The 27,862-nt window shown below is 40.6% G+C and overlaps 1 protein-coding gene across 2 annotated transcripts in view; it reads right to left on the minus strand.

Annotated features, from left to right (window-relative positions):
* The window catches only part of elmo1 (engulfment and cell motility 1 (ced-12 homolog, C. elegans)), a 119,204-nt gene that overhangs the window by 47,961 nt on the left and 43,381 nt on the right, over positions 1-27,862 (minus strand). For both annotated transcript variants that reach the window (XM_073463397.1, XM_073463398.1), the window contains exons 3-15: positions 25,248-25,288; positions 23,998-24,070; positions 23,821-23,871; positions 23,556-23,725; positions 18,667-18,702; positions 16,469-16,568; positions 15,314-15,465; positions 15,104-15,182; positions 12,956-13,006; positions 12,434-12,556; positions 10,990-11,118; positions 7,413-7,517; positions 5,637-5,745 (exon numbers count right to left, since the gene is read on the minus strand). In XM_073463397.1, the coding sequence (XP_073319498.1) occupies positions 5,637-5,745; positions 7,413-7,517; positions 10,990-11,118; positions 12,434-12,556; positions 12,956-13,006; positions 15,104-15,182; positions 15,314-15,465; positions 16,469-16,568; positions 18,667-18,702; positions 23,556-23,725; positions 23,821-23,871; positions 23,998-24,070; positions 25,248-25,288 (1,219 nt within the window). The remainder of the gene's footprint in view (positions 1-5,636; positions 5,746-7,412; positions 7,518-10,989; positions 11,119-12,433; positions 12,557-12,955; positions 13,007-15,103; positions 15,183-15,313; positions 15,466-16,468; positions 16,569-18,666; positions 18,703-23,555; positions 23,726-23,820; positions 23,872-23,997; positions 24,071-25,247; positions 25,289-27,862) is intronic.

Below are 27,862 nucleotides of genomic sequence, written 5' to 3' on the forward strand. Positions count from 1 at the left end.
TCTCATATTTTTCTGATTTAAAGCTCATAACTAAGCAACTAAAATGGAAGATATAAACCTTATTACTGTCCCTGAGGACAGACAATCTTTAAAAAAAGAAAATCAATAAATACTGTACACCTAAATAGAAAATCAATACAGATATTCCACATGACGTATTGTGTACTACACTCATGAGCCAAGATGTACAATGGAGCTGTCTATGGTGCTGAACGTGGCCTTTTGTTCTGACCTCAGCTGATGGCTCCATGATGGAAGACACAGCTACAAATATGAGGACATCATGTGACTGTCAGTCTGGAGCCGGCCCAGACCTGCCTTTGTGTGTGTGTGTGTGTGTGTGTGTGTCTGGTCTCTTTTTGAATTTAATGTGTCTGTTAGCATGTGTGTGTGTGTCTTTGCCCAGACCTGCCACGGCTCACCACCCGGCTCTCCATCTCAGCATCGAGATGCCACACCGTGAATCACCAAGCAGGGCCATTACTCACCATGCCTGGCCCTTTTCTAAATAACTTCATAAATATTCCATGGGCCAGCTTAAACAGGAGAGTCTGAAAAGTCATGGCTTGGCGCCTCAACGTCGCAGATTCCATTAAGCCCCGTGTTGCAGCAGAAACATGGTGGGACAATTAATCTTTTAGGATCTGAAGCAGGGCAATGGCAAATGCAGGAGTGCGAGAGAGAGAGAGAAAGGGTGAGAAATAATGGAAGTAGGTGAGAGAGTGACACCGGTATAGTGAGTTATGTAGAATCTAGCAGCATTGACAGCTAATTCAAGCAAACAAGCTCCACCGCCTCGTTTCTCCAGACCACATCTGCATAAAAAATAAAATATCTGAACAACAACTGAGAGGGAAATCGTTTAAAAAAATGACGGTAGTGTTAAATGGAAAAGTGGAATGGAAGAAAATCTGTTGACCTGAAAGAGCACCGAGATGGAGTGGAATCCCTTTTATTTATTTTTAAAATGCTAAGAAGCTACTTGCAAGTATATTGGTGTCATTTTCGTCAAATTCATGGGGTCGAAAAAGAGGAAATCGGAGCATGAAAGCATGAGAAAGGATTACAAGTCTGAGGGACAGATGTTCTTTAGACCCACAGAAAAGGGAAACTGAAAGGAATGAAGGGTGACAAAAAAGTAAGCTCGAAAAGAGAACTTCAAGAGGCGAGCGGGGAAGAAAGGCAACTTTCAACAGCCACCAGCAAATCCAGAATCCCTCCGTGTTTCATCCCCGTGAGAAAACAAGAAGAGTGTGTCTGGCCTCTGTCAGTGCCGCACTGACGTCTCACACAGACAGAGAGAGCAAATGAGCCACTAAGACGTCACCGCCGTCACCATTAATCCGCTGTCTCTTTCTTCTGCCTTCATCCATAAAGAGACGCAGAGCAGAAACGGGGAGAGTGGAAAAAAAAAAGACGCTAAAATGCTATTTTTTTTCTGCACCAGGGGTTTGGACTGCTTTTATAGAAACTGAAAGACAACCATGAGTTTTTGATGGAGAATTATAAAGTACCTGTGTTCTGGTTTGCTTTAATGAAGTTTCCACCGGCAGCTTTGAGTGACAGTTTTGCTCTGCGCATTCAAAGTGTACCTTGACAGCTTTATTATCTTCAGTAGCTCTCACACACTTTGCATTGGAAGCGGTTGCAGCTGGAATGATTCAAGACTAGACTAAGAATCTACAGATGTGCTAGCAGCTCTGTAGGGTGCATTTGAGGTAAATGCTAATTGCATTCACATGCTCCTCGGATGTTCACGTTTCCAGAGTTGGGAGGGTATTCTGCCAACTCCAGAGTGTGTTTATGAGCTTTAAAGTCGTAATGTGGAAACAACATGGACTTCTCAGGGTTAAAGGGCTCTGTGTAACTTCTGTGTTGTGCTGGAAGCCAGTAATCTGATTAGTAACACCTGTGCTTTTCTTTGACAACAAGTCAAAATGGCTGCTGTAGAAAAAGCCTATGGCTGTCGAAAATTCACAGATATCACTCATGCTGGTGCTAAAGGAAAAGTAGAACATCAAAGTGGTTGGATTACATTGTCTGGGAACAATGGATATCTGGACAGAATTTCATGGCTGAAATGTTGAAATATTTCCACCTGGACTATGAGTGACAACAGCCTGAAGACCTGCCGGTCTGGTAAAATATTATTAGATTATAAGGTGCTGCATACGTTGAATGAAAAAAAAAAAACAGGCTCAAAATGTCACTGTTACACTTGAAGTTATTGGTGAAATAATGCTAATGCTAATAATTTCAAATATTATCCTGACTCAAATACCACACCATCAAAACTGATAAAACGTTACACAGACACACCCTCCAACATCCTCATTAGTGTCAGACATTTCATTGTTTCTCTGCTGAAAGGTCAGCTGAATGATGACGGTCTGTGTGGAGCTGAGACTCATTCCTCTTCCTGCTTTCCTGCGGGAAAACGCACGCTCATGCCCCGACATCACACACACACACTCACACTCACACTCACACACACACACTTTTTCTAATGATCAGCCGTTACCCACTAAGCATTTACAACACCTGGCTGGCCCATGTTACATTCACCCTGCTCATACGTTCATTCATTAGCGCATGTTAATGTACGCAGGGCTAATGGGGCGTGTATGAAAATGCACTTAGCTGTCGACGAGAGAAGATGCAGTGCGGCTTATGACTACTCTGGGACACGTTGGCTTCCTCCCATAAGGATAGGATGCATATAATGCTCTGTGGGCGCCAGTCTGTGCAAATATTTACTGGTGTTGTGACAAAGATGGATGGGAACATTAGGATGTGGGACGCAATAAATATAAATATATCAGAATGCTGTCTGTTCCTCTCCTGTCCCCTGTGACTTTCTGCAAGGGAGTTGTTTTATTTTATGACTTATGTATATAATTTTTAACCATGTGCCCAGAGATGACCTACTTGTGTATATAGGAATCCTGTAATGTAGATGTATATGTTGTTATCATGGCAGCAGACAGTATATCATACAGATAGGTCATTCTCGCAGGTTACAGATTCCCCTTAGCAATTTATATCTGTCCCCGTATTTTACACACACGCACACACACAGATAAACACACTGTACCACATCATAAATATTAATGGTAGGTTCAGTCTCTCGGACTAACAGCCTCAGTAAAGAGGACAAAATATAGCCAAAGGGAATAAAAAGTCCCTGATCTATGAGTCAAGGTCACTGCCAGGATTCAACTGAGGTGTTCAGGCTTGCAGGGAAATTTCAGTGTCATAAATGAAAACGTTTATCATGAATAACGATCCAACAATTTCGATCGACATATTGATTAAATCATCGGCGATCAAATAACATTGATGCAAAATCGAAAAAAATCGATCCATGTCATCATCTTTAAAGCAACATTATGTAGAAAAATGGCATTTTGTGCGTTTTGGTGCCCCCCACAGTTTCCACTGTCGTAAATACAAATCCCAGGTCGCCAACGTAATGCATGTGCTAACTACAAACAAAACTTAAAACATCATAACAATGTTATGAAGTAAACATGTATATAACGCTGTGATCCTACCCTCTCCTGAAGTTATATAGTGCAGAAACAAGTGATGGGGGGCGGAGACACCATTCACCCCATTACAAGTCAAAATGACTTTGAAGCTGTTGTCACCTTGTCAGGTGAGCAGGCGGCAGAGAAAAAGACGATGAAGATATTTACTAGACTTTCAGGAATAAATCAGGAGTGTGGAAATATTTTTGATTTCAGAGAAAAGACAGTCAACAGATGAAGCCCATGCCATATGTCAACAATGCCATTACGAGATAAAATAGTCAGGAAGCACAAAGAGCCTGGCAACTGAATCATCAGTGTCTTCTGTAACTGATTGTGTTAAATAGGCATATATGATAAAGTCTAATATCGATTGCCAGATCCTGAATCGAATCAAATGGAAATCGTGTCATAGCAGACTTTGTGATACCAACAAATATCGTGTTGTAATGAAACTTGAGATTTATATCACTAGAAACCAGGAGGATCACAATATGCTGGAGCAGAATTTGTACGTCTGGTTGCGTACTCTGTTCAGTTAGTTATGTGAAGTCCTGCACTCAGCCCAGCTCTATTTATTTGAACAAGAAAGTCCCACAAAAACAAAGTCTTATTCATTATGCTGGCCCGGCATTCATCCTAGGGATTTTAGCTTTATTGCATAAGCCTTCAACTACATGCTTAGAGAGGCCTTAGAGATAAAGATGTTCCCCTATTTGGGGACAAGTCTGGTGGCTTAATCTGCATTTTGATATGCACGAGGTCAAAGAAATATTTCTAAGAGAGACTAAAGGGGAGCAATTTCAGTCAGCTAAGAGAGAAGATCAAAAGGGCATGTGCAGTGGTGCACATTTGGATGAAAACTAATGAGACACTCAGAGTGAAAATAAAGCCCTGAGACCAACAGCACAGAAAAACAACATCACAGGCACAAGAAGATGCACACAGGCACACAGAATTAGGAAGACAGAACCACCAGATCACTGAAGTGAGGAAAAACTGAGAGCTCAGTATGTGTGTTCTCATGTCACACAGCACCGCAGGAGACGTGACCTGTCCTGCTCACCTGTCCCCTCAGCTAGATTCAAACATATTCAGCCACCCCGTCTCTCCAGGTTAAGTCACGCCTGTCAGAGAGCTACATTTGTGTAATAGTGTAGACAGCATCTTTCTGGTTAAAATAAAATATATAAATCCATTTGCCTATGTGCTCAGAATTTGATGATGACAGGGAGGAAGGTGGAGACATTTTGCATTAGAGCAGAGTCTAGCAGAGATAAGAGCATATAAGAAAAAGGGGACGTGAAAATTACAATATGCTTAGAAATGTTAAATCAGTATTTCTGCTCCTTCTTATCTTGTATTGAAACCTAGCCTGTCACCTTTATCAGCAGTGTTGAGGACAAATGAGAGAATCTGGATGAATGATGTAGTATTTTTAAAAAGGAGTGGACACTATTCTTTCATGGATTAAAGTCTAATGTCCTTGCCGCAATTTTCAAAAAAAGAACTCTGCAATGCAGCCAAGTCTAAATCGTCCATGAAAAACAGACACATGAAAAGGGCACATCAGTTTAAAACTGAGCTAAGAATGCCATCTCCCTCCCTACAGGGAGCAGCAGGGGTCAGTCTGGAGCGGAACGGAGACCAACTTGCCCATTTAAACAAGTAAAGACAAATGAAAAGGGCACATCAATTTGGAGTGGACGTGGGCACAGCATCTCTTTCTCTGCGCAGTGTGCCTCCCATAGGCGGTATATTAGGCTGAAAGGGGCTCAATGGGGGCGAGGTGCATTACTAAATAATGAACTCCCAGCAGCACAATTACTGAACATAATGGCTGCTTTCATCTTAACAGGGATGGTGTGTGTACTGTGTGTGTGGATGTTTGTATTTGTGTGCACATACAGTAAGTATATGCATCTAGTGGGTAAAGCGGTCCCTGAGCTACTTTTCCTAAGCTCAAGATATTGTGAGCAAAGTGAAATGGGATGAAGAAGAACTATCAACAACATACACTGGAGTCCAGTGTGTATGTGCGTGTGTGTGTGTGTGTGTGTGTGTGTGCGTGTGTGGTTGCGTGTGTGTGTGCTGATGTAGACTTACGAAGCTCGCCAACTTTGAGAATCTCACAGAGCATCTTGGTCAGCTCAATGCTGCTGCGGCCGAACGGACACTCGTGCTTGTCTTCTCGACTACTGTTCTCCAGGACGATCTAAAACATACACAATCAAATCAGGGCTATATCTCCTCATCGATCAGTGGTTATAAGTCTGACATTTTGGTCAGAATATTCTTATTCAAAGCCCTAATATTTCTGGAATTTGGGTAAGATTGACAATAACACACAGATCTGGATCCAGACGCAGATTAAAGACTATGCAACAAGTCTTTATGTGATATTTTATTGTGCTGTTTTCGTCCTTTAAGGACAGTTTGTTTATTCTGTTTATTCAGTCATGAAAACAAAGAGTTTGTTTATTTAGTTTGTCTAGGCATAAAAAATAATGAAGATCTTTCTCTTCTGATTAAAATTCCTTCCTCAAAACTACATAGTGTATCTTTAAAGGTCGGCCTCAGGTTAAAAGCAAATACAATTTGTAATGTTTTGTAGAGTTACAATGCAAATTAGTCCCTGGGTGTGTTCAGCCTGAAAGCCCAAATCCATTTTTGGCATATCCAGATTGTGTCCGGATTGATTTTAAGGAGTCTTGACAGCACAAAACTACATGAAATGCAATTTTTGCAAAACAGATCTGAAAACCAATGTTTGAAATGTGATTCAAATCAGAGTTCTACAGATGCATCACAGTCCAGACATTTTGCTCGCTCATATTGGGTTTCAGTGTTTTTTGAGAGACAGATCTCATATAAGAAACAAATCTGATTTGTCTGCAGTCTGAATGTAGCCCAAGGATCCCAAGTTGCCTTAATGGAGCGACTTCCTGTAGAAAGTGTCACTAATAATTAGGGATCCTATATTTTTAGAGAGAACTTTTATCTTGCAAATAAAATACCAGCATAAGAATTATTATAATTTTTTTAAAGTAATCTGGCGGGCAACTCTAGACCACGGGCCCCACTTAGCAGACTTGCTCTCAACTATCTGCTCGGAAGCCAAAAAACATAAATGAAAAAGAAATAGAAAAAAAAAAGATCACTCTGATTATGTGGATGGTGGCAGTGCGCCATAAATGAGGCCATCAAGGTCCCAATCATTTCAGCTGGTGACAGTTTAATTTGGGAAATTGGAGGCTGTGTTTTCTCCCTCTGGTCGACTGATAAAGGCTGAGTCTGCACAGTTCAGACATCTCTTTTCTCGCTGTTTAAGGTCCAGACGCTGTGAGAATTACTCATTAACATTATTATACACACAGATTTGCAGGAGCAGGCAGCTGATTTTAAATACACATTTCTGATTACAATAGTGCTGGACAGCTGCCATAAAATGGTTGACTTCAAACAGACCTGATACACTAATCACCGAACCAGATCCCATTACAGACATTCACTGCAGTTATACTATATCTACAGCAGGAGTCTATTATCCAGGAGGATAAAATTGTGTCGACTGTCATGTGAATAAGACAAAATGCTTAAAGTCATTACACGGTTGCTCAGAGACTGGCACTGAAAGAAATGGAATCATTTCTATTGTCTGGGCAGAGAAACTTCACGAAATGCAGTTTTAGCTGAAAGGAAATTTGGGAAAGAGCCAGAAACGACAAACAAGTGAATGAGCTGGAGGGAAGACGGTTTGGTAGGAAGCGAAGGTGACGATGAGAAACATAACACCACAGATATCTCCGAGGAGTGAGTGAGTGTGTTTGAGTGTCTCTGTATGGGGTCTAGCTGCATATGAAAGTGTACGTTCATGCTTACCCTGATGTAGGCGTCCTGGTGGTGCCTGGCAAAATACAACATGTTATCCAGGGCCAACATGCCGGGAGGAATCTGGGTGAAGTCCACAGCTGGATTCACATGGTTCTGAGAGACAGAGGAGGCGGAGGGTGACACATGGACTTAAAAACACAACACAAAATCTCTTTTTAACCCTTTTTCCCTTGATTTAATTCCAGTGAATGTGTTCTTTTGCCCAGCACAAAACAGCAGCCAGGCCATCACACTGGGAGTTACACAGAACAAACAGTTTCCTGCTGTTGGGGGAACAATTCTGGGTTCAAGCACAACATGTAAAGCTGCTAGTTGCCCATTAAGTATGAGTATGAAGTACAAAGTAGCAATATTGACTTACATTGTCGATACATTGCTTAGTGGTTACCTTTTTAAAGCCTACAACATTAAAAGGGGCACCATGTAGTTTTTGGAGAGGAAATTCAAACTAAGAATTTTAATATTTACAATGTTAATGAGGTAATAATACAAACTCAGAAATATTTATTTTTTCCATAATTGAATAAAAACAAGCTGTTTCTCAGAGGAAAATAAGGTCCCCAGAATGGCTACTTCCTACTTAACCCCCGCCCACTTGAAACCTGTGAGGCAAAGTCAAAAACACAAATAGACTAAGTTGACATTTTTGCACTTTCAGTTCCCTCGTCTCGAGAGTCAATGGGTTTTTGGATAAGGTTTTTGTTTGATGTCTGAAGTATGGTCTGTGGTTAACACAGGATTCAGAGATTTTCTTTTTTTGTTGGTAAAACTCATGAGCAAAGAACAAACAGAACATCGGATTTACAGGTCTTTTCTTTCCTCACCCAACCTCTGAGCAACAACAACAACACACATTGCAGAAAAGCTTTTGTTCTATGATATAAAACACGTCAGAAAAGACCCCACTCTTGAATTTTGAAGCTAGCAGTTGCTTACAAGTGGCTAAATTAGACTATAGAGGTTCTTTGGGATATTTAATGTTATCAAGCTGAGCATGGAGACTCATCGACTCACTTTACAACCTGTAGATGTATTAACTTACAATAAAGTGTGTATAGTATTGTGTAGTAGGTTGATAACTCTATAGGTTTTTTAGACAAACTGCCCTGGATTAGGTTCTCTACATCGTGGGCACCAACAATAAATAAATAATTGAATCATCGAAAGTAAACTGCATTGATGCTTTAACACCAGTTCAGGCAACAGGCTGTGCTCTTTTTCCAAGTCTTTGCAATTTGATTTTCAGAGTGTCCTGAAATGAATAATAAATAAACTGCTGATGGACAAAAAGTTCAGCAGTAAAACAGTTTACAAACTTGCATGATGGTTTACAAAACGGCCAATTCAAGTATACACACATTTTTGAGTTTGGACCAATACCCAAAATTCCATGAACAAAAACCCAAAACTTTGCAATGACAAGCCCGCTCCACCAGCCCACACACAACCGCATCCTATAACATCTAAATATTGTATGAGATATGCAAATAGATGCTGCCTGCGCTGTCAAAGTCTATCATACTTAATTCCTCCGAGATACTGCTGAGAATTCAGTCAACTGATGATTAAATCCACAGATAGACATGCAAACGCATCACTCCGAGGCTCATCTTAGTTTAAGAGGTGAGACAGGATGTTGAAGGAGGAAAGCGACAGGAAGAGGAGGAAGGAAAGCAGAGGATGAAAGAGGAATGGAGGACACTGAGATCTGGCTCATCAGTTTTTGTAATTCTGCCTGACAGGAAGCAGCAGACTTATAGGCTTAAAACAGAAACAGACACCCAGGCACATGCATATCTTAAAAAAATACCCTCATATGGACAAGCTAGAAATATTCCAGCATGTGCAACAATCCCTTCTTAAAGAACCTGACGGCACACAAATTATCTCAGCAGTGATAAGGCCTATCTGGAGTATTATGACTTGTGTCTGTGCAGCATGTTTGTGTGTCTGTGTGTGTGTGAGTCTGCAAAGCTGTCTAGCATGGAAAGCAGACTAAGGATTTTAGGGTGGGTTTTCTCCACACCAGTGGAGACAAGGCAGTCCAATTGTCCTTATCTTTGCCGAGCACACTGCAGTGGGAGTGTGGATGGGAAGAGCCCCGAAACAGCTCTGGGCTTACACCGAGCCACAGTGGGTTTAGTTCAAGTTCTTATGCTATAGTTAGACCACTGCGTACAACACAAAGTCGCGCGCACACACACAGACTCACATTTACAGTTTATTAAAGCATGCCTGCTTCAAGGTAGGAAGACCAGAGAATGAGAAAGAAAAGTAGTAGACATTTCAGGGAGAATGTGAGTGAGGGAAAATGCCTGAGGAGGAATAATTGTATTACATGATCAGTGAGAGGGAACAGAGAAAAACACACTTCAAAGTTCAAAAGTACATCCAATTCCATTTCAGGTGAAAATTTTGCACACAACGGGGCGCCTTGGTAACCGAATGGTGCCAAATAACTACATGACGCCAGTTCAACTTTAGCTGGCGACCTTTTTGTGCATGTCATCCCCCTCTCCCCTCATGTCCTCGCTGCTACTTTACCATACTCTGTCAAAATAAAGGCATGGAAATACCCCAAAATGTCTTAACAAAATATTGGTGAGTAAAATAAATTATACTGATCATATATTAAATGTCCTGTGTGTAGAATTTAGGGATTTACAGCCATTTCTTTCACAATGTAAGCTTATGGGAAAAAATCTTTTTGGGCTCCAGAGCATCACGTGACGTTGCAATTACATGGTTTAGCCTCTACAAAAATTGGCTTCAAAGCCTGGCGCTCTTCTTCACAAATCCATGAGTTGTTATCAGTCGCACCAAAGAGATAAAAAAAACTAAAAGCTAATTGTGGCTTAACGAGTGAAATGTTCAGTGTTTCACAAAAAAAAGGGAGAAAAACAAACAGATGTCTGGAGCAGAATTTTCGTTGTTTCCAACCACATGAATCATCTCACGAATCCTCGGATTTATCTTCTATCTTCTATCTGACCCCTTGGAGGGTGTGTGACCCACAGGTTGGGAACCACTGAACTAAAATATCGAACAGGACATAAAGCAGTGAAAACGAGCTCCACCTCGAGCAGCTAGTAAAACGCTCCTTATACACTGATGCATCAGTATTTTCCTGCAAAACGAGTGCTTTTATGCCTTATACTTTAATTATATTGTGCTGATAAAACTGAACCGCTGCTGGCAGCCTAAGTAAAAGTACTAACACAACATTTTTGTCTATGTCTATGTAAATGATCTGAATACATCTTCCACCACTCTCCAAACCCTGTTTCTCTGGGTACAGAGACAGATACACACAAGCTTTAATCTGCAGATTTTGAAGTGAAGGACAATCATGTCCAATTAACAGCCATCCTGTGTAGACTGGCTGCTGTTTTCCTTTCTGATCTTCAGTCCTGTGTGTGTGTGTGTGTGTGTGTGTGTGTGTGTGTGTGTGTGTGTGTGTGTGTGTGTGTGTGTGAGTGTGTGTACGTGTACGTGTACGTGTACGTGTGGTAGATCTGAGAACAAGTGTATTCATGAGACCCAGTGGAACACGAGCCAAACTTACAATAAAGCCGAGCTTCTTGTAGTCGCGGGTGTACATGGACTTGCGTTTCTCGATGCTGCCGCTGTTGTTAGGCTCCATCTCCATGTCGAAGGCAATTCTCCGCAGCTCAAAGATGATGTCCCTCTGAGCCTGCACACGCAGAGAAGAATATTAAAGTGCTGCTCATAAATCCATCTGTCTTTTCTTCCATTCACCATTTTATAATTTAACAAATGCTTCAGCTTCATCTCTGCTGTCTTGCGGTGCCCAAGGCAACCTGGCCGACAGCCATGTGTCTCCACTGTTTTCATTACTTGGCCAACTTAAAATAACTGTTTTTTAGAAACCTGGCCGGATCGGGGCCAAACTGTTGCTGAATAAAAGATTAATGATTGTGTCTTCCTGGCAGCTGGATCATGCTCGACTGTCCTGGTGGAGGATTCCTTGCAATGTCAGCTACAGTTAGACGACCATGTTTTGACTGCTTACTATTCTGACTTGCTAATGTCTCAAGTGTGGTAATATTTCTCTTACCGTCAGAATTAATCCTACAAACAAGTTGCGGCTGCGTATCTCATTCCTCTGTGCCATAGAGCTCTACTGTTGTCCAAAAGCCACACAGTTGCAGTATGGGACGTGTCTTCATTATGATGAATATGGTCACTGTCGTATTTTGGAGTCAGTCCCACATGCAAGTGTCTAGCTCAAAATAGTCGCCCCCGCCAAAAAAAACCTATTTCCTCCTGTTTGAGTAACATTTGCTATAAACTATAATGTCCAGCTGTTTTCAGAAATTACTCAGAGTTTTCTAAATAATGAAAGCGCGGATATTTGTGACCCATTTTAAAGTTTAATGTCTTGAGTAGGAACGAATGAGTGCTGGGCTGAGCGCAACAGATCAGAGGCTGGGGAAGTCGAAAAGTATTGATCGATGGACAGACTAAAGTACTCTCAGTTTTGGTTTATGGGATTTGTTGCCGTTAGACATATAAATTATCAGCAGCCTTATCCTTTAAGTCGTTATACATCATGTTACTTCATTTTGTTGTATGATTGATTGCTAATTAGTAGATCCAGACTGCTTTCTGCATAAATTCTTGCAAGACGTGTCTGCAATAAAGTGCTATTTGAAGAAATCAGCTTGTACTTGCAATAGAGCATTTCACTGAATACTTATTCTTTCAGATAAGTTATACAGAGAAAACAATCACAATCAGTCTTGCTGTTCTTGTTTCCCTCTATGTTGGTGTATTTACTGCATGTATTATACGTTTCCTTTGCTCTCTGAATAACCGACTCGGGCAGAACTAAGCTGATTCCACCCACTTCCTCTTGTGACTCCACCAAATCTGTGTTAATGACGTCCCCTGCTTTCTCTTTTTGGCATCTAGCCATTTGTCTATCCCTTCAACCATCCCTCCGTCCCTCCATTTGTCACCCATTGTTCACAGTCCGTCACCCCCACCTGGTCCTGGGGATCCATCTTGGTCATCATGCGGTCCTCAAGCAGGTTGAAGGTGAGCACCTGCAGCACGTACAGCTGGTGGGCCATCTCGTCGTTTATGGGCGTGGGGCTGCGGATCACATTCTACGCAGTGTGGAGGACAAACGTAAGTCAGAGGATGTGGTGGAGGTGTTAAGTGTGCAAAGAAGGGTGAAAAGAAGGGACGGGTTTTAGGATGAGACATGGATTTTGGAGGAAGATGGTAGAAGATAACAAAGAAGAATAAGAGGATTTTGGAGCGAATAAGGAGGATTAAAAAGAATAACTCAGATGTGGGAACAGGAGAGGGAGGAATCAGATTTAACGCAAGGGAGAGGATGAAAGAGAGAAAAGGGGAACAGGTGTGATAAAGTGAGTATGGTTGATAATCAGCGGCAGAGGTGGCAGATGTCATATTCCTTTGTGATATCACACACTGGTGCAGAGCTATAACCCCAAACAGAGACGGAGATAGAAGGAGGAGAAGGGCATGATAAGACTTACGCTGAGAATGATGGAGCGCAGCTGTTTCTGGGCAAGAATATGAGCCATCTCCTGTAGGGGGGAAAGAAAAGGAGGGAGAAATAGACAGAGAGAAGCAGAAAGAGAGAGTGAGACATATAAAGATTAGATACCACAAGATTCCAACAAAATAAATAAATTTTTTAGGGCTTTCTATGTTACAATGAGGAATGAATGCAGGGAAAATAAAGAAAAACTGCCACGGCACACTGCAAAAAAAGCAGCGGCAGGCCGTGAAAAAAAATAAGGAAGCCATCCCAAAAAAAGGAACGTAATCTTAAAAGAGGGATACTAAATGCACTAACTGATGCCTTCTACAGTGCAAACTACAAAGTGTGCTAATCAAGGGTGCACTTACTGTCAGGGGACAATTAAGGATGTCCACAATGTGCTCATCAAACTACAATATCGTGTGCAGTGAGGAAACAAAGTCAGAGACACAGAGACAGAGAGCGTGAGTGAGTGAATGTAGGAAAAAGAAAAAAAGAGGAGTCTGAGAAGAGGTTAAAAAAATTCAGTTTCTGTCAGCGGTGCAGCTTGTGGGGGGGTGGGGGTTACGGAGTCAGCAGAATGGTGAGAGACTCGTAATAAAAGCTTTACTGATGGTTGAGTCCTTAACACACTCTCTCTTTCACACACACGTAAAACACACACTGCCATCTGGGCATTAAGGCACACACAGCACAACCTGAGAACCAAAAGTGTCATTAGTCCACTGCCTATTTAAAATGTGTCCCCTGTGATTGATCTGTGTATGGGGAACAGGTGCTGTCCCCATAATTATAAAAGACTGGCTCCCTGCAGAAATCTGCTATAAACTTATATTACAAGAAGCTATTGTTCACTTATCACCTAAAACAACCCGAGAAAGCTGCTTTACATTTCTGTCAACCAGCCACATGATTCTGATTCGAGCCTCAGCAAAAGAAGCACTGCAACATCTGGGTGTGCTACAATCTGTATGCCGTGGTGCCGTGAAGCTTATTCCTGCATAGCGTGTCTTCAACTTTGTATGCTGCATAGGAGAAAAGCTGTGGGTTAACATCATTCATTATTAATGTCACAGCACATCGCTGGACCCTATGGTGCTGATATGAGAGATCATGTGATTAGCTTCAGGGCAGAGCGTGACATAGGTGATAGAGCGAGAGAGAGAGAGAGCGAGAGAGAGAGAGAGAGAGAGAGAGTGAGGAGAAATGAGAGCATGGTCGAGCACATGACGTCACTTTCTGCACTAAGGAGTGGAGAGAAAGATGAGTGGGGAAAAAAGGAGCTTGGTTGTGATTTTATACTCGCTTAAAAGAAAAGTTCACCCAAAAATTTTAATTCAGTCATGATTTACTCAACCCAATGCCAATTGAGTTGAGTGAAGATTAGTCCACAAAACATTTCTGGAGTTTCAAAGCAAAACAGCGTTGTCGCATTCTGCTAAACAAATGAAGTAGATGGGGACTTGTTTTAAAAAGGGACAAAAACGACTGAAAAATGACATAAAACGGCTACAGGTCAGGTGTAACTACAGAAATTGCAAATTGATTCGAAAAGACATTTTTTACGACCTCAATGCGCAGCTAATGTAGCCACGTCAGACAGGGTGCATGGTAACGCTTTTAGCTTAGCAGCTACAGTGACGAAAGGGTGAAAATAACATATTTTTTTTAATTAAGTTAGAATTTCGAGGTTTCCAGAGACTTGGATTAAACTGGTCAAGCTGTGTGGAGCCATTTCATGTTTTTTTCAGGTTGTTTTATTACGTTTTAAAACATATCCCATCAACATCAGTTGTTTCAGAGAATGCTGCAATGCTGTTTTGCTGTAAAGCTCCAGAAATGTTTTGTGGACTACAAAACTTCACCCGACTTTTCCATTGGCATGAGGGTGATCAGACTGAAAGTTTATTTTTGGGTGAACTCTTAGATAGAATCACAGCTGTTCTACTTTACAGTCTAATCTGTGATGTAGAATAAACACAAGACAAGTCATAGACACAAACATACACACACAGTACAGTGTTACAGTAGAAAAATGCTGATGTGATCACATGTGAATGTACCGTGTAAAGCTCACTGCATCTTGAAAATGATGCACAGCTCAGTGTGAAAGTGCTGTGTGTGCACACTGCAGCCTCACCTGTCTCTTCTCCTCTGGTGCTTTGAGGAAGAGAGCATTGATGACAGCAATAGTGTAGGTCTGAATGTCTTGATCCGTCCTGGAATTGGAAAATGGCACAAATATGATTATAAACTACACAATGATCATCTATTCATGTGGTCTGAAATGCTTTTATTATGGTTTAACAAATCAATGAACATAAGTCACGTTCATACTGATCCCCTTTACCCCTGAAGATGCGGGATGAGCTGCCCAATGGTGATCTCCTGTGCCACCTTGTGGTAAAGATCCTGACTGTTGAGCACCATGGACTCCAGGATGGCCAGGGACCGCTGCAGCACTGCCGTGTCCATGGCCGACTTGTTCACATAGCTGGCGATCTGCAGGAGGGACAGAGCAGAACACACTGAATCATTTATAAGATGTCATTTTTACATGGTAATGGAGGGCAGCTAAAAAAACTTGCTTTTGACATGTGAGAATATAGCTATAAGTTAAAACTGCCAATCTGCATTTTAATTAGGTGTTGTGACATTTTCTCTGAACAGTTACAGCTAATTATATGTCAAAAAGGGATATCTCCACCTCCTTCTCCTGCTTGTAGCATGCTCTGAAATCTGAGGTGCAATCTATGAATAAAGAAATCGAGTTGCGGTGGACTATTATTTAACATAACATGAAATCTTACTTAAGATATAGTAAATGCAAAAGATATCTCAAGCAGAGGAATAGTAAGCAACACTTACACTGTAAAACTTTGCTTAGACTTTCTAGTTAAAATATGTCAATGTATGTTCTCCAGGACAAAGTGCTGTTTGCAAAGTCAACTTTATATTATTTAACAGCTTTTACTAAACTTAAGTTTTCCAGCTGTCTTCTACTTCACTGTAAAGTTCATTCTCAGTCTATGTGAACTGGAGGCTTCGAGTTTCCAAAACACACTTGTGTCTGCTGATTACTGGACCACAAATGACTCCGTAACCATTTGTGATGTCACAAATCATGCTCGTAGCTCCGCCTCTTAAAATAAGATTTTCAATGAGCACAGACAAACATTACACTTGCAGCAATGAATATGAAAACATCCTTCTAGTGTCAAACTCTGCACGAACATTATTCTACGCAGTGAAGCTCGAACATTCAACTGCAGGAACAAGAACAAAAACATTTTTGACTGAAGGAGGACTTTAAGAAACGTTACTGGTTGGTTTCATGACTGCATCAACAGAAAATACGAAACCTCCAACCTTATATTGACCTTAAAAGCCATGAAGTAACTATTAAATCAAACATTTTCCAGCACATACAGTATAACAGCAGTATTATTTATGCAAGTTCCTCTTAAATCCCTGCCCTGTTAAATAAGACATTTTCTTGGCTGACCTTCTTGATGAAGGCCACAGAGAACGTGTCCCAGGAGACGATGCCGTGGTCCATCAGCTCCACGAAGGCCGTCAGAGTGAAGGACAGCAGGTCACCGAAACTACAAGACAACACACATGAACAAAAACACACACCATAGCAAACTTCTCTCCAGCAGATGGCTTGGACCAGTGTTTAGCTGCAAAGCCCAGATGGCTTGGAACATAACGAGGAATGAGCGGTCAGCAGAGACAGAGAGAGAGAGGTGGTGGAGAGCAAGAGAAAGAAGTTCAATGCTGCGACCAGGCTTGCTGGAGAAAAACAGAAATACAGAGACAGGGAGAGAGGGGGAAATGGGACAGAGGTTTGCAATGCAGCGCAGACAGACTGGCCTTCAGGAGACAGCGGGGGGCCGTCAGAAGGCCAGCAGGAGCCGGGCAGCACAGTGCGGTTTTCAATCAGGACCAGAAAGCTACATAATAGAGTGAAGTCATGCAGTTACACGAATATCAGGAGAAATAAATCACTCTGCAAGAGTCACAGGAGGCCAAAGCAGGAAACACATTAAACAGCTGTTACATTACTGCTGGAAGTACTTGATGAGAAATTCAGGAATCATATTGAAATAGAAAGTTTTAACTTGCATGTAACTCAAAGTAGAACAGACAGTTAAAAGTTATTTCTGCTGTTCTGTGTTATAAAACTGTTCAGTTAACTTAATGTTTTTAAATGTTTTATGGCTTCATCAATGCTGACCTCTACTGCTTTAAAGTGGGACTGCAGAACCGCCCTGAACTGTTTGTTCACCCATCCTGCTTTCACTGCTCTATTTCATTGCATCAAGGTAATGTGAAGATAAACATCCCACCTCAACTCTCTCGACTATTTATGTTTTACTCAGCGTCCCACCTTTTTTTCATCAGGTTTTGTACAAACCTATCTTGCTAAAACCAAGACAAAAACTCTAAACTCTTATTGAGAACTGAGCAATAACCTGTTGATGCACTTTAATAATTAAAAAAACTAATTTTACAGTTAGTCTGTAGAGTTAGTTTGAACATGATAGAGATACTCAGCAAAGAAAACCCAAATCATACAGAATTGAAGATAGAGGCTTTCCTACATAGACGGAGGATCGACAGAGAGCATCACGGATAGTTGTTGTTGCGTGATAAGTGATTAGTGATATCAGGTAAATGAAATGTTAGTAAACCACAGCTCTAGTTTGCTACACAATACTACACAAGATCGTAGAATACTGAGATTAGTAGATAGATTATTGAACGCAGACAAGAGTAAAGGAAGCCCTGTTGGAGGATGGATGAGGTTCCTAGAGGCTATTAGCTTATAATAATGAAGAAAAAGTAAGAAAAGTAGCTGGTTCACAGACAATCCCCTCACCCTGTGCAGCACTGTTTCAGAAAGAAAACCAAGATTTAATTGTAATAGAAGTAATAATACATGTAGCTGTAATAGGGCTGGGCCTTTGGCTTTAAAAATTATATTGCAACATTTTAAGGCTAGATCACTATAAATTATATATGTATAACTCTATATATTATGAAATCTCCTCAAAAAAACACTTCATATATTCTTGGACTGGGCGACAAATTCAAATATCACTATATTTTTTACCCAAATGCCTCGATATCAATATTGCGACAATATTGTGGGGATGACTGTTATTATACGATATATGAACACAATGAGATTTTTGATAAATAGTCACCAGTAATGTGGAGATAATGACTAAGTGGGTAAAGACAAGTGTTAAAAAAAAAGTAGAACAGTCTGGTGAGTTCAACATCTCCTTACTGTAATGTAGCCTTTAAATCTAAGAAAAGACAACACGATATATATTCTCATATCACGAAAACTATAAAATAGCTACATTGCCCAGCCCTAAGCTATACTAAACATTTAATTTTGAAGAAATCTTTGGTTTAAAAAAGCGTCATTAGGTTTGTAGAGATAAATCTTGGTCTTCTTTCAGCCTGTGTTGAAGAATTAGGATGTTGTTTGAGTCTGCTGCCCAAAACCACATGCAGAGATTTCAACTGGAAGCCTGTCGGTGGCTGTGTTATACGTGTACAGTACATAAATCATTTCCCATAAGGCACTAGGGCCAGAGTCTTAATCATGCAGACTCGGCCAGCAGGTTAGAAAGAGCACAGAGCCAATGACGTTACCCAGTCGGGGGGGAAAGGGGAGGGGCTTACCAGGGCTTCATTATCTTCTGTAGTTTCTGATAGCGCCTGCAAAGATTTGAGAAACTTTGCTGTCAAAGTCGGGAAACAAACAACCAAACGTTTCAGCCAGCACAGAGCAGGGAACAACACACATCACAAACGGGTGATTCATTAATTCCCTGAAAGAAGAGACCAGACTCCATCATAAAAATGAAATCTTACCGGATAAATTCAAACATAAGAAAACTGAGATAAAATGTCAATATTTCATTCAACAAAAACTTTCATACACTGACTTTGAGTGCACACTTGCACAACCTGTGACCAATACTCATTAAACATTAAAAGCTTGCCAAGCAGAAACAGTTGAAAAAGCAGTTTTTGCTGCCAACCTTACAGTCACACAGCAAGCTTGGGTAGAGACGACGACGGACAGAAATGATCAAATGACACTTTCATTTAACGAGAACAGAGGAAGAAAATTCCAGGTTTTACACCTCAAACATCTTGAGTGACAGGTGTACGGTATGTACCGAAAAGAGAACAAAGCCCTTCACTCCAGGGGTTTTCAAAGTCTCAGACTGTGGGTCTCCCCTCAGGCGAAGCTTGGAAAAAGCTTTTACTTTCTTAGTTTCGCTCAATTCCTGGATGCCTATAGGATCATGATTATGTTATCTTATCCCACAGACACTCAAGAATCTGCACCAAATACATAAAAAGGTGTGTCCTCAGGCATTTATTAGTTTTTGACTATGCAGGGGAAAATAACAGTGAAATTCCACAAAAGTAGCACATCTCTGATCTTTACCTCTTCACCAAATCACACACATTTAGGCTATTCTATGAGATCTCCTTATGTAAGCTAATGTAATATCAAATGTAATATGTTTTCACTTCCATTCACTGAGCCTCACCTGAAGGTTCAGTTTGTATCCCCCCTAGGGAGGCACACCTATCTTTTTATATAAACCTCTGCTCTATTTAGTCTCCTTGTGTGTGCTGTAACCTCGTGGTCATACATATTGCATCATAAATGAAATGCTGCAATAATTAGATTACACACAAATGAAGAAATAACAGGATTAACAAAACAGAAAAAAATAGCTCAGCTTGATATTGTCATCGAAAAAGCTCACATAAAGGGATTACTCTTTAGTGTGAAACTGCAGGCCTCCAATATCGATTATTTAATTAAGTAGTGACATTTTAAGTGCAGTGTTACAAGAAACTATTTTGGTGCATTAAATAGTGGATATTGAGCCCTGTAGATGTGTGAGACGTTTTTTTTTTTCCTTATTTTTGACTCAGCACCTGCACTTTTTGGTTTGGGTGTGTTTGGAAACTCCTATTTTTACAAAACTATTTCTTTTTCTAAAAAGAAGTCCCAATTAAAACACTAGACAGCCGGTAAGAGAGACTCTTCCACTATTTTTTGGTGTGGTTTATTTGCCTTTTTCATTTTTTTTCTGTTTTCCTTATTGAAATTATTTGTTTTCTTATTTGTTTTGTGTTCAAGGACGTGGATAGATATGATAGATATAACTTACCTTTTCCAAGTAAAAGAGCACAAACCCCCCACTCACAAAAATAAATAAATAAATAAACAAATAAGTAAATAAATCAATGAATTTTCAAACCAAAATGACATTGTACTGGGGTGGCAGCAGAACTCTCAGAGTCACATAACTCATGGACGACAAAAACTGTCTGAATGACTAGAAATCACCAGAGGTAAGTAAGAAAATGCCCCTAAAATCTACCTTCCCATCATTTTCTAAAAGTAATAACACCTAATAATAAGCTGTTTGAAGTTGCACTGCACATTCTGCACCCCTCCCTGTGTTGAAGCACATTCATACACTAGTTCCATGTTTTAGTCAGTTGAGGGCGCTGTCTGCCTTTGACTCGTGGAGCTCATGTGGGCAGCAGCAGCAGGCGCACATGCCAGCCAACTGATTTCCACATGAATACGGCACATATCTGGCAGAGGCATTAGATCACAGCACAGCTCTGCCCTCGAGAGTCTCCAGCACTGAGCCTCTTGAATAATTACAGTTCACCAAGTTGGTTTGCAGCACACTAATGAGTGTGTGTGTGTGTATTGTGTGTGTCAGACACCGATACCTTACCGCGTGTCAGTGTTTCATAAGCTCCTTCTGTTCAGATGGAAATGCAGCATAACCACTCACTCACACACATGCAGAGGCCACTTTTAAACTCTCCAGTGCTGAATAACAGATGTGATGGTTATTCACATAAAAATATATTTAATGAAAGAGGCAGAAGCAGAGAGGAGTCAACACCAGGGCTACTGTGATGGCTCCGAGCAGTGAGATCAAACAATGTCAAATATTTGCCACCTCCAGAACTATATGCAAAAAGGAGACGAGGCCTCAGTGATTTCCTATCAAATAGTGAAAGTGAGCGTAATGCTAGAGACGCTTCTGCTGCTGCTGTGCTCTGAAACAGGAGCTCATTAAGTGGTTTCTGCTGAGGAGAAGAAATGAAATATCTGACCGGAATCTGACCTTTAATGCACATGTGAAGCACTCAGGAGCACAAAAAGTGTTGGGGGTTTTTACCGTGCCGCAGTAAGAGCCTATTTGACCTTCTGCACGTGTGCGTTTACAACATGACTGTGTCCTCATGCGAGCAAACAATTCTTCAATCTATCTTTTCTCTCGCAGGGTAAAAGGGATGAATAATGAGAGTTGCATGAGGCAGAAAACGAGAGAGTCCCGGCCGGCTGGCTGCTGCTGTTGCCCTCCCTGCCAGTTTGCACCGTATGTCTGCTTCTGTGCATGTGTGTGTGTGTGTGTGTACGCGTGTGTGTGTGTGTGTGCGTGCGCGCGTTTGCTCTCCTACTGTAACTTTCCTCTGGGTTTTTACTCTGACCGGAGCCTTGCACTCACACTCACACTCACATACACACACACCTCCCACTGGCATCACGGCTGAGAAACTCCACCTCAGCGAAAAATGTCCTCACTTTAACCTTCAGTTGAGACGGTCTCCAGGGCCCTTCACACAGCGAGCTTTTGGATCTGCTGAACAGTCAAACAGTAGTGCAGAGCTCTCATCTTAGTTTTGTGTAATATCACTATCACGGTCAACAAAGGCGAACAGCAGCCCCCGGGCATGCTCTTCACAAGCCAGTTCTCTCCTCTTTTCACACTTGGATGACACCTTGATGAGTGTGTTACGAGGTATGGGGCTTGCTGTGGATGCAGACAGCCTCTGTCGGCTCATCCGAAGCTGACGTTGACCTCTTCAAAAATATACAGATATACTACACAGAGACAGAGAGAACTGTGATCGGACAGGTCGGGCAACTTGTGCTTTTATCCTACAACCCTGCGCACCATTTGCTTCATCACCATGGTAGTTAAATAATGTGAAATAAACAGCATCGTTTGGCTATAAATGATTGTAGAGCAAACATTAATACTTTCTTTTCGCTAGCTGACAAGACAAATGTTCTCATTGTCACACTAAAGCCCTATTCGGATAAGACTATTACCTAGGGACCTCTAGTAATTTGGAGTAATTGCAGAGGACGTCTGATCTTAATCTCGTGATTATTATTATTATCCGTAATTTGTAAAGTAAAAATTCCACAAATGCCAAATAAACAGGCCCATATGAATCGGCACCTTGGTGATTTGAGGTTATATTTCTTTTTAAACATCTATTTTCTGCTGTCAGACAACTGAAGTAATATATGTGACTAGCTCATAATAAGATAAACAGCAGTCAACAGCTGGGCTGTGAGATAAGCTATTATTATATTTGTCCTGCCCAAATATCGCAGTAGACGATATTATCTACTTTTATGTCACAGTATTTTGTTTTATTTATTTGTATTTTATGTTGATTAGCAGTATGACTAAATAAAGGACTGAGAGGTTGATATGCTGTACACGTCCTTACTTTTCCCTTTGCAGCAACACAAACAACACTTTTAAATAACATAATTATATTAAATAGGACTTTTAAATTAGAACTTTGTTGCAAAGAAAGAACTGCAAACATAATAACAATAGCCGACAATATGAGGTGCAGCTACTCTGTCTCTGGTTCCCCTCCATCTAAACTTAAGTGGGCCAGCCAGATGAGAAATAACACTGTAATAAATTTAAATATAAAATGCAGTCAGACTAGTTCCTCTCAGGTGAAGAATCAGACAGCTGTTTGATAATGTTAAAAATATTGCATCGGGAAATATCACAATATTCGATAATATCAGGCCAAGCCTACTGTGAGATCGGCTATATTGACTTTAAAAGTGATGACAGAAAAGGTTTGGAGGAACCAAATGTTGTATGGCAACAAAGCACCTTTTACTTGATCTAAACAAGAGCAAATCAACTCTTAACTACATCAGTAATGTGGCTGCTGGAGAACAGATGCTTTGCTGCTTTGAGTCTCCAAGTGAATATAAAATTGTAAACAAGATTACTTCAAGTACAGTCTATAATGAATTGTGCAGCGTAGTCTGATGCTGACACGTCTATCAAGTGTTGCTATGAAATCCTAAAGTTTGCACAGTTCCCACAGCAAAGACATCTGCAAAGAGTCAGCCGCAACCTAATGCAAAAGTACAAATCCAGTTCAATACAGTGATTTAAGGAGTGTTACTAAACTGAGGGCAGGTAACTCAGCTGCTTTGAACTTAACCAATCAGAATGCACAGTGCAACTCCAAAGACCCTCTGGACTTTCACTGACCTCAGACCTGTGTAGTTGCAATACTCTTAAAAACTCATCGGATAGATACTCCTCCAGTATCTTACACCAACCTTCTACTGTTCCCTATTTTCCCAGTCAAACCCATCACACAAAGAGGAACGAGAAGTTAAGGGATAAAACACAGCAGTGACGGAGGAAATCCAAAGCAGCAAAAGAGATGAACAGACTTACTCAGTCCCACTCTCCACCATCTGTGTGAGCAGGGAGATGCCGTCCAGGTTGATGAACTCTTGGGCGAAGGTGATGTCACGGGACGCGTTGGCCAGGTCCTTCAGAGCCTCCAGCTTGGCATCCATGCTGGACGACTGGATCCGCTCATGAAGCCCGACTGCAGTCTGGTACTAGAGTGGACGAGGGGAGAGGGAGGAGGTAAAATGCCTTCAGATAATAAAAAAACATTTTCTGCCTGTGCATCCACAATGATCATTTAACTTACAGGAGAGGTGGTCAAGCGCAGGATTGAGCCGTTCTTAATGTCATTGCGATTCTGTGGAGATTTACCAGGATGAAAGCAGTTAGTGAGCACTTGAGACAATTTTTTTTTTTACCTTGGACACTGCTGCCTTGAGCAAAAAACAAAAAACAAAAAACAAAACAAAACAGATAACCAAACCTTTTCTGTGATGTAGAAATTTGTCGCGTCAGCAATCTGCAGAGCAAAGTTTTCATGGTTCCCCAAGGACCACCTAAAAGCCATTGGATGGAGGGAGAAAAAAAACACATTGCATAATTGGTGTTAAAGTGGAGAACATCTTAGTATAAAATGCAGCTAATAGGATTTCAGTGTGGAGAGACACAGAGAGAAAGAGAGAGAGAGAGAGAGAGAGAGAGAGAGAGAGAGAGAGAGAGAGAGAGAGAGAAATAGAAATAGAGAGATAGAGATACAGAGACAGAGATAGCCTGTATATATATACTGTACTATATATAGTATATATGTATATACTGTATATATAATTAATGTAAATCAATCTTGGTGTTGTGTTTGTGTTGTTATTTGTTATGTTCTGTCCGAATGTTTGGACAAGTTGTGTTTTGATGCTTTGGCATCATTGTTGTAAAACTTTCATGCCAATAAAGCCCCTTTGAATCGAATTAAATTGATAGACAGATAGAGATAGACAGAGAGATAGAAATATAGAGACAAAGAGATATAGAGAGATAGAGATAGAGAGATAGAGAGAGATAGAGATAGAGAGATATAGAGAGATAAAGAGATATAGAGAGATAGAGATAAAGAGATAAATAGATAGAGATAGAGATAAAGAGATAAATATGCACTTTCTCCTACAATGTAAAGCATTCAACGAAACCAGGAACATTTATTTTAATAAATTCAATTCGGTAATCTAAGAGTTCAAAGAGATGAACGACATATCAAAATTAAAAATACTCCTGGGAGAGGGAGATAGGGCAATTGCTGCCCAATATGTGTCAACATGCCACAACCTGAGGGACAGTGAATGACCGACACACACACACACACGCAGGCGCACACACTGTATATATAATTTATATAAATCAGTCTTGGTGTTGTGTTGGTGTTGTTATTTGTTATGTTATGTCCGAATGTTTGGACAGATGCTTTGGCAACATTGTTGTTAAACTTTCATGCCAATAAAGCCCCTTTGAATTGAATTGAAAAAAAAAAATAAAGAGATATAGAGTGAGAGAGATAGAGAGACAGAAATAGACAGAGAGATAGAGATAGAGATAACGAGATACAGAGAGATAGAGATGGAGATAAAGAGATATAGAGATAAAGAGATAAAGAGATAGAGAGATAGAGAGAGATAGAGGGTTTTTGCAAGAAGCCCAGGAGAATCATTTTTCGAATCCAAACAGCGTGCATTTGTGCAGACTTACCCCTCGCACACTTCTTTAATGATGGCTGAGAGAGGCTTTTTCTGTGGAGAAAAAGGCAAAATTACATTTCGTCCGCAGTCCAAGCTTGAGTTCCTAAAACAACAGTCAACTCTCAGTGAGCTGCAATTACTTTATATTACAGGACTGGCACAATGAGAGGCTGTTCCTCAGGAGCCTGTGTTTAACTCTCTGACTGCTCATGTGGGATCACTGACCATGTCTGTGGCACCGCTTCATTCATTGTTTTTGTATGTGAAACTGCTTCCAGATCAGCTGCTCCACAGTGGGAGAAAGTAACTAAGTATCTCTACTCAAGTACTGTTTTATAGTTAGTTACTTGCCATTTCATTTCATGCTGCTTTTACTTTACTTCTGATCCACCAAATTTCAGCAGGATAGACTTTACTTTTTATCCCATAACATTGATTTGGCAGATACAAAGTCACATACAGTTACACAGTAGTGTTGTATCAATACTGGAATATCTAACTTCAATACAATACCACAACACTTATAGATATTGGATACCAAGTTCGATACCACAGGGAACTGATGCAACATTGAGGGATTTTATTAAAAGTTAAATATAATAAGGTTTGCGTACTGTGTGTTAAGAACAACAGAATGAAATCAAAGTTAATTTACTTCTGGAGGAGGTGAGGCTATGTGGGCACAACTGCAGTGTGTGTGTGTGTGTGTGTGGGTGTGTGTGTGTGTGTGTGTGTGTGTGTGTGTGTGAACTCGGAGAGGCGAGGAGAGAGAAAAAACAGTTGGTACTGGTTTTTTACTGCTTTTGTGAAAAAATAAGTATTGAAAGGGTTTAACATATTCAGAATTGATATGTATCAATGTTTCTTTATCTTTGACAACAATATTATGCGTTTTTTATTAATTAAAGTATAGCAAGTCTGGTTATTGTTTGAAAATGTGTCTATATTTGTGCCAATATAATACCCGAGTTTGGATGCAGACACTTATTTTGTCAGTGAATCTTGAATATGGGATATTTACTTGTACTGGAGTTTTAAAGTTCAGTTAACTCATTACAAGGAGCACCAAACCTGTATAACAGTTGTAAAAAAGTCCTCTGACCTTCCCCAAATTTGAAAAGATAACATGATGATGTCATCAGGGTTATGTTAAATAGGGATTAAGACTTTTTAACAGATATTAACAGAAAAACAACCTTACTATTCTTTTATTAAACATTTCCTGATATAAATGAAGATACTTGTCTTACTTTTGATTATATTTCAACTCCTTATCTCACACAAAAGCATTTAGAAGCTTGGTATGTTTTGTCAAATTAAAAAAGGTTTAAATATCATTACATTAAAAAAGTATTGTTTTGGCATCTGTACCTTGCTTGAAAGTGACTTAAGATGAAAGTCAGGATATCTCAGCCTCTGCTGCTCGAATTCTGACCATTGTTTGTTTGAAATCGTCTCTAATAAGTCTCATAACTTGAGGATGCAATGCACTGGTATGCACAGTATTCAAATATATGAACACTGTATACACCAGCCCAGGTTACGTTCCAACAAGAGTCGTTGTTAAGAGCCGAGACCGTGTTTAAAGGATGGTGAAGGGTCTCTTATCCCTTCTGTGCCAAACATAATCTGCTCAAAACACACAGGCGGCATCAGCATGTGCACAAAATCACACAGTCTCAACCCGGCACACTTAAACACACAAACACACACACAGCAATTTAGTGAGCATCTCTATGGAGTCACAATGTACAGAGCATTGTGGATGATATAATGGAATTGCTGCTTCACTGGGATTTACCCGGAGTAGCGAGAGAGGCTTCTTCAAAGAGCACGAGCTGCAGTGATGGAGGACTTACAGAGAGAAGATAATGCTGGCAGGATGCTGTGTGTATATGACAGGGAGAGAAAGGCAGAGAGGTGACAGAAGAAGAGTGTGGGCTGCTATGTGAACAAAAGAAAGAACAATAGATAAAAAAAAGTGAGAAATAAGCGAATCGAATAAGATGAAGAGAAAACAACAGCAAACACAGCACGGAGGAGAGTGGATGATAATAGTGGGAGAGAAAGAGAGAGCAGGAGAGTGGATTTTGAACAGAGAGAAAAAGGGACTGGAGGAATATGAAGAGCCAGCGGGGATGAGGTGACAAATGTAAGGAGTGTGTGTGCACAATGCCAGTCAGTATTAGCTTAATATCTGCTCGCTCGCCGCTGCTGTCTTCCCTGGGGCGGGCTCTCTGGGACGTACAGTTTGGTGCCAGACTAAAGTAAACAAACAAAAAAAAATGTCCAAAAGTACCCAGGACTGCAGCAGTTTTTCATTTAAATGCCAAAAACAGTGAATCAGGATGTCCTGTACAAAATATACTGTATAATATATCCTCCTCTGACAATAAATTATCGATAAAATGTTGAAAGGATACAAAAAATATTCTTGACAAACGTGCAAGAACATGAACATGACTTCAATAAGCCAGGTTGACACAGTAAATGTTCAGCTTCTTAATATGAAGACAGTGAAAAAATAACAACGCACGCTGCTCAAAAACTTTTTCTGATAACAATACACCAGGTGCATGGCAGTGACAAGAATCAAAAACAAACAAAAATCTGGACTGCCAATCG

The sequence above is a fragment of the Pagrus major genome, chromosome 3 (genome assembly GCF_040436345.1).
Source record: "Pagrus major chromosome 3, Pma_NU_1.0".
Classification (NCBI taxonomy): domain Eukaryota; kingdom Metazoa; phylum Chordata; class Actinopteri; order Spariformes; family Sparidae; genus Pagrus; species Pagrus major.